The sequence below is a fragment of the Cololabis saira genome, chromosome 14 (genome assembly GCF_033807715.1).
Source record: "Cololabis saira isolate AMF1-May2022 chromosome 14, fColSai1.1, whole genome shotgun sequence".
Lineage (NCBI taxonomy): Eukaryota > Metazoa > Chordata > Actinopteri > Beloniformes > Belonidae > Cololabis > Cololabis saira.
In genome coordinates this window covers 46325219-46343632 of record NC_084600.1, presented here as the reverse complement: position 1 = coordinate 46343632, position 18414 = coordinate 46325219, and the positions used below count along the sequence as shown (strand labels likewise).

The 18414-nt window shown below is 44.6% G+C and overlaps 1 protein-coding gene across 1 annotated transcript; it reads left to right on the top strand.

Moving 5' to 3' along the window:
* Positions 1–513: 513 nt before the first annotated feature.
* On the top strand, positions 514–9157 carry capns1a (calpain, small subunit 1 a). Its single transcript, XM_061739323.1, has 11 exons — positions 514–600; positions 2383–2443; positions 3978–4014; positions 4124–4216; positions 4315–4372; positions 5442–5506; positions 5662–5730; positions 6943–7021; positions 7694–7810; positions 8677–8735; positions 9000–9157. The coding sequence occupies exons 2-11, from the start codon at positions 2397–2399 to the stop codon at positions 9024–9026; spliced, it is 651 nt and encodes a 216-aa protein (XP_061595307.1). The 5' UTR covers positions 514–600; positions 2383–2396; the 3' UTR covers positions 9027–9157.
* Positions 9158–18414: the final 9257 nt, after the last annotated feature.

Here is an 18414-nt window from a genome sequence, read left to right as displayed (position 1 = left end):
TTCACAAAGATGTGTCATGTTATAACTATTCGTATTTGTAATGATAAACATTTTTATGTGAATAAAAAAGGTGTACCCAAAATGTTTCTGAGTCTGATAAATGATTAGGGTTAAGATTGTTCTAATGTGAGGATGAATGTAAAAGCTGTGAGTGCAAAATCTTATAAATAAAACTCTACGAGTCTTCACTGTAAACACCAATTCAAGTGTATTTTTATTTTATTTTTATAAAATATTATTATTATTATTATTATTAAATTATTATTATTATTATTATTATTATTATTATTATTATTATTATTATTATTATTATTATTATTATTATTATTATCATTATTAAATAATAATAACAATTATTATTCAAATTATTAATTATTATTATTATTTAAATTATTATAATTTTTCATTTTTATTTTATTTATTTATTGGTTAAAAAAAAGCCCAGCAGCGAGGTGTCTCCGCCCACTCTGCTACGTCACGGGTCTGGGCGTGGCCTCAGACCCCTACTTCCTGATACGTCACGGATCTGGGCGTGGTCTCCGAACTACTTCCGCCTGAATTCCTGCGTCAACTTCACTCTCTGGTCCCGCAGAAAACACGGTAAATAAACACGAAATACGGATTAATTACGCGGCTGATCGAGCGTTTATGGAGTTAGATGGATGTTAAATGAACCGAGCAGCAGTTCTGGTGAAGGAAAACAGGGAGCTACGTTAGCCTGAGCGGCTAAAGCCTGAATTATGCTTAAATCGACGCAGACCTTACGCCGTAGGGTTACGGCGTAGGGAACGCGTCGACGCTTACCATACGCCGTAGGCTCTGCGTCGGTGTGACGCGGAACCATAAATCAGCCTTCACTAACAGCTGCTGCGCCCTGCTGCAGATTCTGCTTTAATAACCGTCGATATTTATTAGATAATTAAGTTATTAAAGTTATTAAATCTGTAATGAAAGCTGCTGTTTTAGGTGTTTTCAGCAGGAATGTTTGTCCTGGTTTTCACAGCAGAGTTTTACCAGGAAACCAGTTTTATTTGGGGAGTTTCTGTCATTAGTTAATTAGTTACGAAACAACAAGAAACAAAACCGTCTGGTTTTGAGAGGAAATTAAGATAAGATGTTAAATTAAGATAGGAGGTTAAATTAGGATGTTAGAAAGCTTAAGTTAGGATGTTAAATTAGGATGTTAGGAGGTTAGGTGGGGCTAATGGGGTTCAGAGTAGGGCTGCAACTAACGACTATTTTAATAGTCGACTAGTCACCGACTATTGAAACCATTAGTCGACTAATCGGATAATTAGTATTTTTTAAATTTAGTATGAGGTTGCATTAATTATGTGGCAAATGATAATAAACACCAGAAAGATGGCACTAGAGCCTCATCCTGATATAGCGGGACTGTTTTCTTCATCCTGCTCCCGCTGCATTTCTGACATTACCGCCTCCAACGTGTGTTCCACTCCCGCCCCTCCCGCAAAACTCATGAATTCATGCCCGCACGGCGCACAATAATAGAGATACATTGATTTAGTGTCTTCTCCCGTCCGGCAAGAGAAAAGTCCAGACAAATCTATCTGATTTAATGTTAACATGATCATTGTGGAGTTTGATGGATAATTGACAGTTCGTACCTGACTGAAAGTTAGATGCAAATCCATCATTGTCATCATCACACAAGCTATTTCACCTTTCGAGTTGCATCAATTATGTGATTGAGGTTATAACGAGAGTAGCTGTGAGTGGCTCAAATAATACTAATAAATAACATAAAATAAACAAAGTTTAGAATGAAACGAATTAATTTAATAAATGAATGGCCTGGCCATTCCATTGCTGTGGAGGAAGAGAATGTTTCTGACCGACTGCGGTCCCGTGCGTCTCTTCCAAGATGCTCCACAGACACTAAACGCAGTTTCTCCAAATATCTGACTTAATTTAATACTTTGTCAGGCATAACGTTAAAGCCAAAATAGGCTTAATACTCCGACGTGCTTTCTCTTCAATTGCATTACCAACGTGCTCCGGTGAAAAGCAACGTCTGCTTTGCAAACCTTGCAAGTATCTTTTTATTCAACGTATCGAGGCTAAAATGCTCCCAAACTCCCAAACTTTTTATTTTATTTTTGATCAAAGTTTTATTAGCCGCAGCTGCGCTCAGACGCTGTCGTGCATGCGCGACTCTCTGCAGAGATTGTATTGAAGTGAGACGCCTCACTCCGTCGGAAAAACACGTCTGGCGACAATTGTCGACAATGGAATTCATCGTCGACATTTTTGATTATCGATTTTTGTCGACAACGTCGACGAATCGTTGCAGCCCTAGTTTAGAGATGTTTTTGGTGAATAAATGTTTCTGACTAATATTTGTGTGTCTTTTATCTGCAGTTTTTTATCCGAAGATGTTTTTCGCTAAGAAGTTTATCAGCGGCATCATTGATGTTGTCAGGTGAGAATTTACATTCATGGAAATGGAGGTGTGTGTACATGTATGTATGGAAGGTGGAAGCAACAGCGGGATGACCGGGGATGGGGGGGGGACCGGGACCTCAGGCCAGAACGCAGCTCCTGAGGCTCCGGCCTGCAAACATGCACAAAAGAGAAAAAAGGGGGGCCGGCACAAGAAACTACAGGAACGATGGACAAAAACGATAGCTATGAGATATTTATAATAAATAAAAATGGTAATGGAGAAGAGAGGAAGGGAAGAGGAGAGGAGAAGAAGGGTGAGAGGCACCGCCCAGCGGATCATGTCGGTCCCCCCTGCAGCATAGGCCTATAGCAGCATATCTACCACCAAGCTATATTTGAGACTAACTATTATAGTCTTGTTCTATAGCTGCAACTATGACTACTGACTCTAACACACTAGAGTTTACACTACCTAGAGATTTACCAACACCAGCTAGAGGTTAACTAAACACTAACTATAGGCTTTACTAAACAGAAAGGTTTTAAGTTTAGTTTTAAAGGTGGAGGTGGTGTCAGCCTCCTTAACCCAGATTGGAAGTTGGTTCCATAGTAATGGTGCCTGATAGCAGAACGCCCGCCCTCCAAATCTACATTTGGATACTCTAGGAACTACGAGTAAACCTGCACTCTGGGAGCAGAGAGCTCTGCCAGGAACATAAGGCTCTATCAGGTCTTAAACGCATGAACTAGTTTTTCTGCATCACTCTGTGAGAGGATTTTCCTAATCTTTGCAATATTACGGAGATGGAAAAACGCTATTTTACAAACCTGATTAACATATGGTTTAAACGACAAATCCTGATGGAAAACAACACCAAGGTTTCTCACAGTTGCACTGGAAGCCATCGCAACACCATCTAATCCCTTCCTAAGATGCTCTGGACCAAGAATGATAACCTCTGTTTTATCTGAATTTAGAAGCAAGAAATACGTGTGCGTGTGCGTGTGCGTGTGCGTGTGTGTGTGTGTGTGGTTATAATATACCGGTAATTATAACATGTAACGAATTCAATGGGATCCGTTGTCGTGATATATACACAGATTACTACATTATTATTATGTATATATTATTCTTTATTATAGTGGCTAAGTTGTGAGTTTTTAAGTTACTGTTTGTTACTGTCAGTTTGTAAAAGCATGTTTTTAATGCTGTTTTAACAGTGTTTTAATGGTGTTTTTATGATTTTTAACAGTATTTCTGGTGGACGCTCTGGTTAAGGTCTGGTTAGGTTAATGCACCACTTATCACAATCACTTATGATTGCTTAGAAGTAGGAAACGCATGTGGTTTTTGCTAAAAATAATAATTTCACATCACTTACGCCACCTCCGTCGTCATGGCGACGGCAAACAACACGGTTAAATACTCAAATTTACGTTAAATACTAGAAAACACGGTTAAATACTCGCCGTCAAAATACTGTTAAAAATCATCAAAACACCATTAAAACACTATTAATATTATACTATTACTATTAATTAACCTCAGTTAAATGAACTTGTCTCCGTAGCAACATCGACCCGGAGCAGTTCGTGCCGTCTGAACCGGTAAGTGTCGTCACCGTCGACCGGGGTCCAGGTCCTGGACCCTAATCCTAACCCTAACCTGGTTCTGGTTCTGTCTCTAACCCGGTTCTGGTTCCGGTTCTCTCCACAGCCTCCGCCCCGCCGGCCGGTCCAGTACGCTGAGCAGTACGAGAGTGAAGAGGAGAAACAGTTCAGGAGAGTCTTCCAGCAGCTGGCAGGAGAGGTGAGACCTGGACTAGCCTAGCCTAGCCTAGCTGCTAGCGTTTGTTCCAGCCGTCTGTCCGTCTGTCCTCCATCCTCAGCTCTTATTCTTCTCCCCAGGACATGGAGGTGAGCCCGTCCGAGCTGATGAACATCCTGAACCGGATCATCTCCAAACGTAGGTTCCCCCGTTAGCATCTGTTAGCATTCGTTACATCTGTTAGCATCCGTTAGCACCTGTTAGCATCTGAACCTGGGAATGGTGGGTCGGCACTGTTCAGCCTGAATTATGATTCCGCTTTAAATCTACGTCGTAGGTTAGCGGCTACGCGGGAGTCTCTCTGTAGCTACGCCGTGGCCTGCTAGCACCTCCCAAAATTGTAACTACGACCCAACGCAGACCGAGAGGGCTGTGATTGGTTCGCTTGCTAGCAACGGATTTCCAGTTCCGGTTGGTGAAGCAGTCGTGAACTTTCAGCACTCTTGTTTTGGTTTTTGCACAATAGTTCTCCTCATCTCTTTGATTCACTGTGACCGGAAAAGCCGGAAGCTAAACAAAGTATCAGCTAGCGCTCTGGGGGGGTTTAGCACCACGGAGACATGGAGTGACGGAGAAGTCCGAAGGTTCACGACGGCGTCACGGCAACGGCGTCGCGGCAACGGCGTCGCGGCAACGGCGTCGCGGCAACGGCGTCGCGGCAACGGCGTCGCGGCAACGGCGTCGCGGCAACGGCGTCGCGGCAACGGCGTCGCAGCGTCGCTGCAACAGCAACGGCGTCGCTGCAACTGTTTTAACCGTTTTTAACCGCGTTTCAGATGTTTTTTAACCGTGTTTCAGATGTTTTTTAACCGTGTTTCAGATGTTTTTTTAACCGTTTTTAACCGTGTTTCAGATGTTTTTTAACCGTGTTTCAGATGTTTTTTTAACTGTTTTTAACCGTGTTTCAGATGTTTTTTTAACTGTTTTTAACCGTTTTTAACGGTGTTTCAGATTATTTTTTTTTACCGTTTTAACCGTTTTTAACCGTGTTTCAGATGTTTTTTTTAACTGTTTTAACCGTTTTTAACCGTTTCAGATGTTTTTTTCTAAACTTTTTTAACTGTTTTCAACCGTGTTTCAGATGTTTTTTTAACTGTTTTAACCGTTGTTAACCGTGTTTCAGATGTTTTTTTAACTATTTTAACCGTTGTTAACTGTGTTTCGGATGTTTTTTTAACTGTTTTAACTGTTTTTAACGGTGTTTCAGACGGAGACCTGAAGACGGACGGCTTCAGCATCGAGAACTGCAGGAGCATGGTGGCCGTCATGGACGTATCCTTCCTGGTGTAGGTGTTAGCTGGTGTTAGCTGGTGTTAGCTGGTGTTAGCTGGGGTTAGCTGGTGTTAGCCGGTGTTAGCTGGTGTAGATGTTCAGCTTGCCCCCCCCCCCCCGCCCCCCCTCAGGTTCTGGTCCTTAACGCGGCTCAGAGCGACAGCACCGGGAAACTGGGCTTCCACGAGTTCAAGCAGCTCTGGAACAACGTGAAGAAATGGCAGGTAATTAACGCTGACATGTTTCTCATGACTAGATATTTATCTCTGGTTACACCAGAGGGAAGGATACAATGGAAGTTACATGGAAGAATATAAAGTAGAACGTGATTTGAATGTGTCCTATGAAACTTTTCTTAATTTGATTATCAGCTTTTTGAATAGATAACGGTCTGATCTGAGTTTGAGGGACAAACGTCCTTGTCATTACGTGATGTGAGTCACACATGCGCAGTCGCGTCCAACATCGTCGGCCATCTTGGAAACCAAAATACGGCAACACCACTTGGACAAACTACAGTTACGTCGCCAGACTTGATAGACAAGCTCTAAACACACACTAGTTTTGATATAGACTACTCACAATAAGTTAGGGATATTATTATTTACATGATTGCTTTTCCTATTTGGTCTGAATTTTAATGAAATAAGTAAAAGTTCCCTTTGATTTTACTAATGATGAATGAGAAGAAACACCATTTTCATTAGTTTAATATTAGCCCAAAAATTTAGACAATAAAATAGTCTCTCACAATATCCCTAACTTATTGTGTGTGTGTGTTTGTGTGTATACATACATATATATATATATATATATATATATATATATATATATATATATATATATATATATATATATATATATATATATATATATATATATGTGTGTGTGTGTGTTTAGATATGATCATATATAGAGAGAGATGCATAGATATGTTCATATTTTTTCAGTTGGGAATGGTATAAACCAACTAATTTTTAACATTACATTACAATCATTTTACATTCATAGAGCTGGAAGTTGGAACTGTAGTTTGTCCAAGTGGTGTTGCCGTATTTTACTTTCCAAGATGGCCGACGATGTTGGACGCGACTGTGCATGTGTGACTCAAATCGGGTACTGACAGTCCTTGTTACTGAGCAGCTTCAGTAGGAAATATAAGTCTCCAGATTGAAGAACAGTATTTTTAAATGTGATATTTAATGGTTTGCATTAATGGGCGTGGCCTAACGGCTCAACAGCGCCCCCTAGAAAACTTTGTTGGAGTCATCGGACTCAGTTTTGACTCCTTGACTTGATGAAAATTCCACGTGCGAGGGCCCGTTCATCGCTGCTTGCAGCTTTAATTATTATTATTATTTAATGAATGTATCAGGGGTATTTCAGGAGTTCTGGAGATGTCGGGGGTTTGAGTCTCACGTCTTGTTTTTGTTCAGGGCGTCTACAAAACCTACGACACAGACGGATCCGGCGTGATCGGAGCTGACGAGCTGCCCAGCGCCTTCCAGGCCGCCGGTGAGTCCCGGGTTAAAGACGTAGTTACACTGAGTTAAACTTTAAACTAGCGCTGAGTCCCGGGTTAAAGACGTAGTTAAACTTTAAACTAGCGCTGAGTCCCGGGTTAGAAAATTAAACTTTAAACTAGCGGTGAGTCCCAGGTTAGAAACGTAGTTAAACTTTCAATTCAATTCTTTATTTTTAAAAAGGGACAGTGTAAATTTATCAACGTTTCCTTGCAGAAAGTAAATGTACCCGAGTTAGCCGAAAGGCTAATTTTCATCAGCAGTCCCTTCGCAAGATGTTAATAGACTTTTTTGAAAAATAAAATAAAAAATGCACTTTAAACTTTAAACTAGCGGAGAGAAAATGGAGAATCTGGAGAAAAGTGGGTGGAAGGTGAAGCGGCAGCTGAGGAGAAGTTATGACACAAACTTAAAGTCTTTTTTCAAACTTGAGTCTTGAAAACGAGGGTCGTCTTATAATCAGGTCGTCTTATAATCAGGGTCGTCTTATAATCAGGTCGTCTTATAATCAGGTCGTCTTATAATCAGGTCGTCTTATAATCAGGTCGTCTTATAATCAGGTCGTCTTATAATCAGGTCGATACGGTGCGTCTGCAGCCTAGCTAGCAGCTTCTAACCCTAACCTAACCCCCCTTTAATGAATGAATGAATCTTCCTTCCCCAGGGTTCCCTCTGAACCAGGAACTCTTCCAGATGATCATCCGCAGATACAGCGATGAAAACGGGAACATGGACTTTGACAATTACATCGGCTGCCTGGTCCGGCTGGACGCCATGTGTCGTAAGTCTGCAGATCCGGGAGTTTAGCCCCGAACGCTGGATTCACACTGACAGCGGCAAAAACCGCTGCATCGACTGCAAAAGGTCGAAAGGTCAAAAAAAGGCGAAATGTTGAGAAAAAAAGGTGAAATTTCGACTTTATTCACGGAATTTCGATATTATTCTTGAAATTGTATTTCAACATTAATCTCGAAATTTCGACTTTTTTCTCAAAATTGCATAAAGTTGAGATTTTTTAACTTCTCTTCTCTGGAAGTCAATATTTCATGAAGAAAGTTGAAATGTTAAGAAAAATGGCAAAATTTCGAGATAAGTTTTTTTAATTCAAATTTTGAGAAAAAAGTTGAAATGTCGAGAAAAAAGTCAAAATTTCATGAATAAAGTCGGAATTTTGAGATTAATGTTTAAGTACAATTTCGAGAAAAAAGTCGAAAGGTTGAGAAGTCAAATTTCATGAATAAAGTTGAAATATGGAGAAAAAATTTGAAATGTCGAGAAAAATGAAGTACAGTTTCGAGAAAAAAGTCGAAATGCCACATTTCAACTTTTTTCTTGACATTTCGACTTTTTTCTCAATAAATGGTAGCAGCTCTCGTACACGATGAATGGCAGCCGGACGCCGTGACGGTTTCAGTGTGAATCCAGGGTCAGACTCTTCAGGTTAGGGGGAAGGTGTTAACAGTTTCAGGTTAGGGGGAAGTGGTTAACAGTTTCCTGTTAGGGGGAAGTGGTTAACAGTTTCCTGTTAGGGGGAAGTGGTTAACAGTTTCCTGTTAGGGGGAAGTGGTTAACAGTTTCAGGTTAGGGGGAAGTGGTTAACAGTTTCAGGTTAGGGGGAAGTGGTTAACAGTTTCCTGTCTGGTCCAGGTGCCTTCAAGACTCTGGACAAAGACAACAACGGAACCATCAAAGTCAACGTCCAGGAGGTAAATGTGACGATCCGGCTCTGAAAACACTTCCTGTTCCAGTGTTTCATCTGTTCTTCTTCTCTGTTCCACTGTTTCATTCTCTTCTTCTTCTCTGTTCCACTGTTTCATTCTCTTCTTCTTCTCTGTTCCAGTGTTTTTAATCTCTCCTCTTCTTGTCTGTTCCAGTTTCATCTGTTCTTCTTCTCTGTTCTAGTGTTTCATCCGTTCTTCTTCTCCGTTCCAGTGTTTCTAACCTCTCTTCTTCTTCTTCTTCTCCTCCAGTGGCTCCAGCTGACCATGTACTCCTGAACCCGGGACGTCGCCGCCGCTTCTGCCACTAATATCTTTATTATTCACATTTATCACAGATACAAATGTTTGTTTTTACTCCCCTGATGGAAACGGGTTTATACTGGTTTATACTGGTTTATACTGGTTTATCCTGAAGATCAGCTTCGTTCTGCTGCTTCAGTCACAAATGAAACCGTTGGAGATTAAAGACGAACCGGCACAAAGAACCGTCCCAGATTTTTTTGCTTGTAATGAGAAGATAAATCTTGTTCCACTGGCAGATTGTTCTACTTATTTCAAATGAAAATGTACTTGAAACAGGTGAAAATTGTCTTGTTTTAAGTGTAATGAGATTTTTTGACTAAAAATGAGACATTTTAACTAAAAATAAGACAAATATTCCTGGTAAGATCTGCACGACCCTCATCTCTGCTCTGAAATGAGCATCAATATAAACTTGTTTCCATCAGGATTTCAAACCTGCAATAGGAGAAAAACCTGCAGTAACTAGTCCGTTCATTTATCTGTTTATCCCTGAATCCTCGTCTGTCTCAACCACTAAATTGTGCCATTTAACGAGCAGCAGCAGCAGCAGCAGTAGAACCTGAACCTGAACCGGTCCAAACTGGTCCAGGACCCGGAACCACCACCAGGTCCTGGACCAGCTGATCCGTTAGCATGTTTGTGCATGAACCGGGTCGATGACTGAGTACCAAACACTCCAACTCTGTTACTGAATAAACAGCTGTGCCATAAATAATAAAACCTGAAATAAACCAGTTTCTGATGTCGTGATGTCCAAGATCTGCTGGGGTCCCTGCACCTATCAACTCTAGGGGGAACACCTATCAACTCTAGGGGGGGAACACCTATCAACTCTAGGGGGGGAACACCTATCAACTCTAGAGGGAACACCTATCAACTCTAGAGGGAACACCTATCAACTCTAGAGGGAACACCTATCAACTCTAGAGGGAACACCTATCAACTCTAGAGGGAACACCTATCAACTCTAGGGGGAACACCTATCAACTCTAGGGGGAACACCTATCAACTCTAGGGGGAACACCTATCAACTCTAGGGGGAACACCTATCAACTCTAGGGGGAACACCTATCAACTCTAGAGGGAACACCTATCAACTCTAGGGGGAACACCTATCAACTCTAGAGGGAACACCTATCAACTCTAGAGGGAACACCTATCAACTCTAGAGGGAACACCTATCAACTCTAGAGGGAACACCTATCAACTCTAGGGGGAACACCTATCAACTCTAGGGGGAACACCTATCAACTCTAGAGGGAACACCTATCAACTCTAGAGGGAACACCTATCAACTCTAGAGGGAACACCTATCAACTCTAGGGGGAACACCTATCAACTCTAGGGGGGGAACACCTATCAACTCTAGGGGGAACACCTATCAACTCTAGAGGGAACACCTATCAACTCTAGGGGGAACACCTATCAACTCTAGGGGGGGAACACCTATCAACTCTAGAGGGAACACCTATCAACTCTAGGGGGGGAACACCTATCAACTCTAGGGGGAACACCTATCAACTCTAGGGGGAACACCTATCAACTCTAGGGGGAACACCTATCAACTCTAGGGGGGGAACACCTATCAACTCTAGAGGGAACACCTATCAACTCTAGGGGGGGAACACCTATCAACTCTAGGGGGAACACCTATCAACTCTAGAGGGAACACCTATCAACTCTAGAGGGAACACCTATCAACTCTAGGGGGAACACCTATCAACTCTAGAGGGAACACCTATACACTCTAGAGGGAACACCTATCAACTCTAGAGGGAACACCTATCAACTCTAGGGGGAACACCGATCAACTCTAGAGGGAACACCTATCAACTCTAGGGGGATTATCTATCAACTCTAGAGGGAACACCTATCAACTCTAGGGGGAACACCTATCAACTCTAGGGGGGAACACCTATCAACTCTAGAGGGAACACCTATCAACTCTAGAGGGAACACCTATAAACTCTAGAGGGAACACCTATCAACTCTAGGGGGGGAACACCTATCAACTCTAGGGGGGGAACACCTATCAACTCTAGAGGGAACACCTATCAACTCTAGAGGGAACACCTATCAACTCTAGAGGGAACACCTATCAACTCTAGGGGGAACACCTATCAACTCTAGGGGGGAACACCTATCAACTCTAGAGGGAACACCTATCAACTCTAGAGGGAACACCTATCAACTCTAGAGGGAACACCTATCAACTCTAGGGGGGGAACACCTATCAACTCTAGGGGGGGAACACCTATCAACTCTAGGGGGAACACCTATCAACTCTAGAGGGAACACCTATCAACTCTAGGGGGAACACCTATCAACTCTAGGGGGGGAACACCTATCAACTCTAGAGGGAACACCTATCAACTCTAGGGGGGGAACACCTATCAACTCTAGGGGGAACACCTATCAACTCTAGGGGGAACACCTATCAACTCTAGGGGGAACACCTATCAACTCTAGGGGGGGAACACCTATCAACTCTAGAGGGAACACCTATCAACTCTAGGGGGGACACCTATCAACTCTAGGGGGAACACCTATCAACTCTAGGGGGGGGACACCTATCAACTCTAGGGGGAACACCTATCAACTCTAGAGGGGGAACACCTATCAACTCTAGGGGGAACACCTATCAACTCTAGAGGGAACACCTATCAATTCTAGAGGGGGAACACCTATCAACTCTAGGGGGAACACCTATCAACTCTAGGGGGGGAACACCTATCAACTCTAGAGGGAACACCTATCAACTCTAGAGGGAACACCTATCAACTCTAGGGGGGGAACACCTATCAACTCTAGGGGGAACACCTATCAACTCTAGGGGGAACACCTATCAACTCTAGGGGGAACACCTATCAACTCTAGGGGGGGAACACCTATCAACTCTAGAGGGAACACCTATCAACTCTAGAGGGAACACCTATCAACTCTAGAGGGAACACCTATCAACTCTAGAGGGAACACCTATCAACTCTAGGGGGAACACCTATCAACTCTAGGGGGAACACCTATCAACTCTAGAGGGAACACCTATCAACTCTAGGGGGGGAACACCTATCAACTCTAGGGGGAACACCTATCAACTCTAGAGGGAACACCTATTAACTCTAGGGGGGGATCACCTATCAACTCTAGAGGGAACACCTATCAACTCTAGAGGGAACACCTATCAACTCTAGAGGGAACACCTATCAACTCTAGGGGGAACACCTATCAACTCTAGGGGGAACACCTATCAACTCTAGGGGGAACACCTATCAACTCTAGGGGGAACACCTATCAACTCTAGGGGGAACACCTATCAACTCTAGAGGGAACACCTATCAACTCTAGGGGGAACACCTATCAACTCTAGAGGGAACACCTATCAACTCTAGGGGGAACACCTATCAACTCTAGAGAGAACACCTATCAGCTCTAGAGGGAACACCTATCAACTCTAGGAGGAACACCTATCAACTCTAGAGGGAACACCTATCAACTCTAGAGGGAACACCTATCCACTCTAGAGGGAACACCTATCAACTCTAGGGGGAACATCTATCAACTCTAGAGGGAACACCTATCAACTCTAGGGGGAACACCTATCAACTCTAGGGGGAACACCTATAAACTCTAGAGGGAACACCTATCAAATCTAGGGGGAACACCTATCAACTCTAAGGGGAACACCTATCAACTCTAGGGGGAACACCTATAAACTCTAGAGGGAACACCTATCAACTCTAGAGGGAACACCTATCAACTCTAGGGGGGGCACCTATAAACTCTAGAGGGAACACCTATCAACTCTAGAGGGAACACCTATCAGCTCTAGGGGGAACACCTATCAACTCTAGGGGGGGAACACCTATCAACTCTAGGGGGAACACCTATCAACTCTAGGGGGGAACACCTATCAACTCTAGAGGGAACACCTATCAACTCTAGGGGGAACACCTATCCACTCTAGAGGGAACACCTATCAACTCTAGAGGGAACACCTATCAACTCTAGGGGGAACACCTATCAACTCTAGGGGGAACACCTATCCACTCTAGAGGGAACACCTATCAACTCTAGGGGGAACACCTATCAACTGTAGGGGGAACACCTATCAACTCTAGACGGAACACCTATCAGCTCTAGGGGGGGGAACACCTATCAACTCTAGGGGGAATACCTATCAACTCTAGAGGGAACACCTATCAACTCTAGGGGGAACACCTATCAACTCTAGGGGGAACACCTATCAACTCTAGGGGGAACACCTATCAACTCTAGGGGGAACACCTATCAACTCTAGAGGGAACACCTATCAACTCTAGAGGGAACACCTTTCAACTCTAGAGGGAACACCTATCAACTCTAGGAGGAACACCTATCAACTCTAGAGGGAACACCTATCAACTCTAGAGGGAACACCTATCCACTCTAGAGGGAACACCTATCAACTGTAGGGCGGAACACCTATCAACTCTAGGGGGAACACCTATCAACTCTAGGGAGAACACCTATCAACTCTAGAGGGAACACCTATCAACTCTAGAGGGAACACCTATCAACTCTAGAGGGAACACCTATCAACTCTAGAGGGAACACCTATCAACTCTAGGGGGAACACCTATCAGCTCTAGAGGGAACACCTATCAACTCTAGGGGGAACACCTATAAACTCTAGGGGGAACACCTATCAACTCTAGGGGGAACACCTATAAACTCTAGGGAACACCTATCAACTCTAGAGGGAACACCTATCAACTCTAGGGGGAACACCTATCAACTCTAGAGGGAACACCTATCAACTCTAGGGGGAACACCTATCAGCTCTAGGGGGAACACCTATCAACTCTAGGGGGAACACCTATCAACTCTAGGGGGAACACCTATCAACTCTAGAGGGAACACCTATCAACTCTAGGAGGAACACCTATCAACTCTAGAGGGAACACCTATCAACTCTAGAGAGAACACCTTTCAACTCTAGAGGGAACACCTATCAACTCTAGGAGGAACACCTATCAACTCTAGAGGGAACACCTATCAAGTCTAGAGGGAACACCTATCCACTCTAGAGGGAACACCTATCAACTGTAGGGCGGAACACCTATCAACTCTAGAGGGAACACCTATCCACTCTAGGGGGAACACCTATCAACTCTAGGGGGAACACCTATCAACTCTAGGGGGAACACCTATCAACTCTAGAGGGAACACCTATCAACTCTAGAGGGAACACCTATCAACTCTAGAGGGAACACCTATCAACTCTAGAGGGAACACCTATCAACTCTAGGGGGAACACCTATCAACTCTAGAGGGAACACCTATCAACTCTAGGGGGGGACACCTATCAACTCTAGGGGGAACACCTATCAACTCTAGGGCGGAACACCTATCAACTCTAGGGGAACACCTATCAACTCTAGGGGGGAACACCTATCCACTCTAGAGGGAACACCTATCAACTCTAGACGGAACACCTATCAGCTCTAGGGGGGGGGGACACCTATCAACTCTAGGGGGAACACCTATCAACTCTAGAGGGAACACCTATCAACTCTAGGGCGGAACACCTATCAACTCTAGGGGGAACACCTATCAACTCTAGGGCGGAACACCTATCAACTCTAGGGGGAACACCTATCAACTCTAGGGGGGAACACCTATCCACTCTAGAGGGAACACCTATCAACTCTAGACGGAACACCTATCAGCTCTAGGGGGGGGAACACCTATCAACTCTAGGGGGAACACCTATCAACTCTAGAGGGAACACCTATCAACTCTAGAGGGAACACCTATCAACTCTAGGGGGGGGGGAGACACCTATCAACTCTAGAGGGAACACCTATCAACTCTAGGGGGGACACCTATCAACTCTAGGGGGAACACCTATCAACTCTAGGGCGGAACACCTATCAACTCTAGGGGGAACACCTATCAACTCTAGGGGGAACACCTATCAACTCTAGAGGGAACACCTATCAACTCTAGGGGGAACACCTATCAACTCTAGGGGGAACACCTATCAACTGTAGGGGGAACACCTATCAACTCTAGACGGAACACCTATCAGCTCTAGGGGGGGGAACACCTATCAACTCTAGGGGGAATACCTATCAACTCTAGAGGGAACACCTATCAACTCTAGGGGGAACACCTATCAGCTCTAGAGGGAACACCTATCAACTCTAGGGGGAACACCTATAAACTCTAGGGGGAACACCTATCAACTCTAGGGGGAACACCTATAAACTCTAGAGGGAACACATATCAACTCTAGGGGGAACACCTATCAACTCTAGGGGGAACACCTATCAACTCTAGGGGGAACACCTATCAGCTCTAGGGGGAACACCTATCAACTCTAGAGGGAACACCTATCAACTCTAGAGGGGACACCTATCAACTCTAGAGGGAACACCTATCAACTCTAGGGGGAACACCTATCAGCTCTAGGGGGAACACCTATCAACTCTAGGGGGAACACCTATCAACTCTAGGGGGAACACCTATCAACTCTAGAGGGAACACCTATCAACTCTAGGAGGAACACCTATCAACTCTAGAGGGAACACCTATCAACTCTAGAGAGAACACCTTTCAACTCTAGAGGGAACACCTATCAACTCTAGGAGGAACACCTATCAACTCTAGAGGGAACACCTATCAAGTCTAGAGGGAACACCTATCCACTCTAGAGGGAACACCTATCAACTGTAGGGCGGAACACCTATCAACTCTAGAGGGAACACCTATCCACTCTAGGGGGAACACCTATCAACTCTAGGGGGAACACCTATCAACTCTAGGGGGAACACCTATCAACTCTAGAGGGAACACCTATCAACTCTAGAGGGAACACCTATCAACTCTAGAGGGAACACCTATCAACTCTAGGGGGAACACCTATCAACTCTAGAGGGAACACCTATCAACTCTAGGGGGGGACACCTATCAACTCTAGGGGGAACACCTATCAACTCTAGGGCGGAACACCTATCAACTCTAGGGGAACACCTATCAACTCTAGGGGGGAACACCTATCCACTCTAGAGGGAACACCTATCAACTCTAGACGGAACACCTATCAGCTCTAGGGGGGGGGGACACCTATCAACTCTAGGGGGAACACCTATCAACTCTAGAGGGAACACCTATCAACTCTAGGGCGGAACACCTATCAACTCTAGGGGGAACACCTATCAACTCTAGGGCGGAACACCTATCAACTCTAGGGGGAACACCTATCAACTCTAGGGGGGAACACCTATCCACTCTAGAGGGAACACCTATCAACTCTAGACGGAACACCTATCAGCTCTAGGGGGGGGAACACCTATCAACTCTAGGGGGAACACCTATCAACTCTAGAGGGAACACCTATCAACTCTAGAGGGAACACCTATCAACTCTAGGGGGGGGGGGGGGGGACACCTATCAACTCTAGAGGGAACACCTATCAACTCTAGGGGGGACACCTATCAACTCTAGGGGGAACACCTATCAACTCTAGGGCGGAACACCTATCAACTCTAGGGGGAACACCTATCAACTCTAGGGGGAACACCTATCAACTCTAGAGGGAACACCTATCAACTCTAGGGGGAACACCTATCAACTCTAGGGGGAACACCTATCAACTCTAGGGGGAACACCTATCAACTCTAGAGGGAACACCTATCAACTCTAGGAGGAACACCTATCAACTCTAGAGGGAACACCTATCAACTCTAGAGGGAACACCTTTCAACTCTAGAGGGAACACCTATCAACTTTAGGAGGAACACCTATCAACTCTAGGGGGGAACACCTATCAACTCTGGGGGGACAACTATCAACTCTAGAGGGAACACCTATCAACTCTAGAGGGAACACCTATCCACTCTAGAGGGAACACCTATCAACTGTAGGGCGGAACACCTATCAACTCTAGGGGGAACACCTATCAACTCTAGGGGGAACACCTATCAACTCTAGAGGGAACACCTATCAACTCTAGAGGGAACACCTATCAACTCTAGAGGGAACACCTATCAACTCTAGGGGGGGGGGGGGACACCTATCAACTCTAGGGGGGGCACCTATAAACTCTAGAGGGAACACCTATCAACTCTAGAGGGAACACCTATCAGCTCTAGGGGGAACACCTATCAACTCTAGGGGGGGAACACCTATCAACTCTAGGGGGAACACCTATCAACTCTAGGGGGGAACACCTATCAACTCTAGAGGGAACACCTATCAACTCTAGGGGGAACACCTATCCACTCTAGAGGGAAGACCTATCAACTCTAGAGGGAACACCTATCAACTCTAGGGGGAACACCTATCAACTCTAGGGGGAACACCTATCCACTCTAGAGGGAACACCTATCAACTCTAGAGGGAACACCTATCAACTCTAGGGGGAACACCTATCAACTCTAGGGCGGAACACCTATCATCTCTAGGGGGAACACCTATCAACTCTAGGGGGAACACCTATCAACTCTAGAGGGAACACCTATCAACTCTAGGGGGAACACCTATCAACTCTAGGGGGAACACCTATCAACTCTAGGGGGGGAACACCTATCAACTCTAGAGGGAACACCTATCAACTCTAGGGGGGGAACACCTATCAACTCTAGGGGGAACACCTATCAACTCTAGGGGGAACACCTATCAACTCTAGGGGGAACACCTATCAACTCTAGGGGGGGAACACCTATCAACTCTAGAGGGAACACCTATCAACTCTAGGGGGGGAACACCTATCAACTCTAGGGGGAACACCTATCAACTCTAGAGGGAACACCTATCAACTCTAGAGGGAACACCTATCAACTCTAGGGGGAACACCTATCAACTCTAGAGGGAACACCTATACACTCTAGAGGGAACACCTATCAACTCTAGAGGGAACACCTATCAACTCTAGGGGGAACACCGATCAACTCTAGAGGGAACACCTATCAACTCTAGGGGGATTATCTATCAACTCTAGAGGGAACACCTATCAACTCTAGGGGGAACACCTATCAACTCTAGGGGGGAACACCTATCAACTCTAGAGGGAACACCTATCAACTCTAGAGGGAACACCTATCAACTCTAGAGGGAACACCTATAAACTCTAGAGGGAACACCTATCAACTCTAGGGGGGGAACACCTATCAACTCTAGGGGGGGAACACCTATCAACTCTAGAGGGAACACCTATCAACTCTAGAGGGAACACCTATCAACTCTAGAGGGAACACCTATCAACTCTAGGGGGAACACCTATCAACTCTAGGGGGGAACACCTATCAACTCTAGAGGGAACACCTATCAACTCTAGAGGGAACACCTATCAACTCTAGAGGGAACACCTATCAACTCT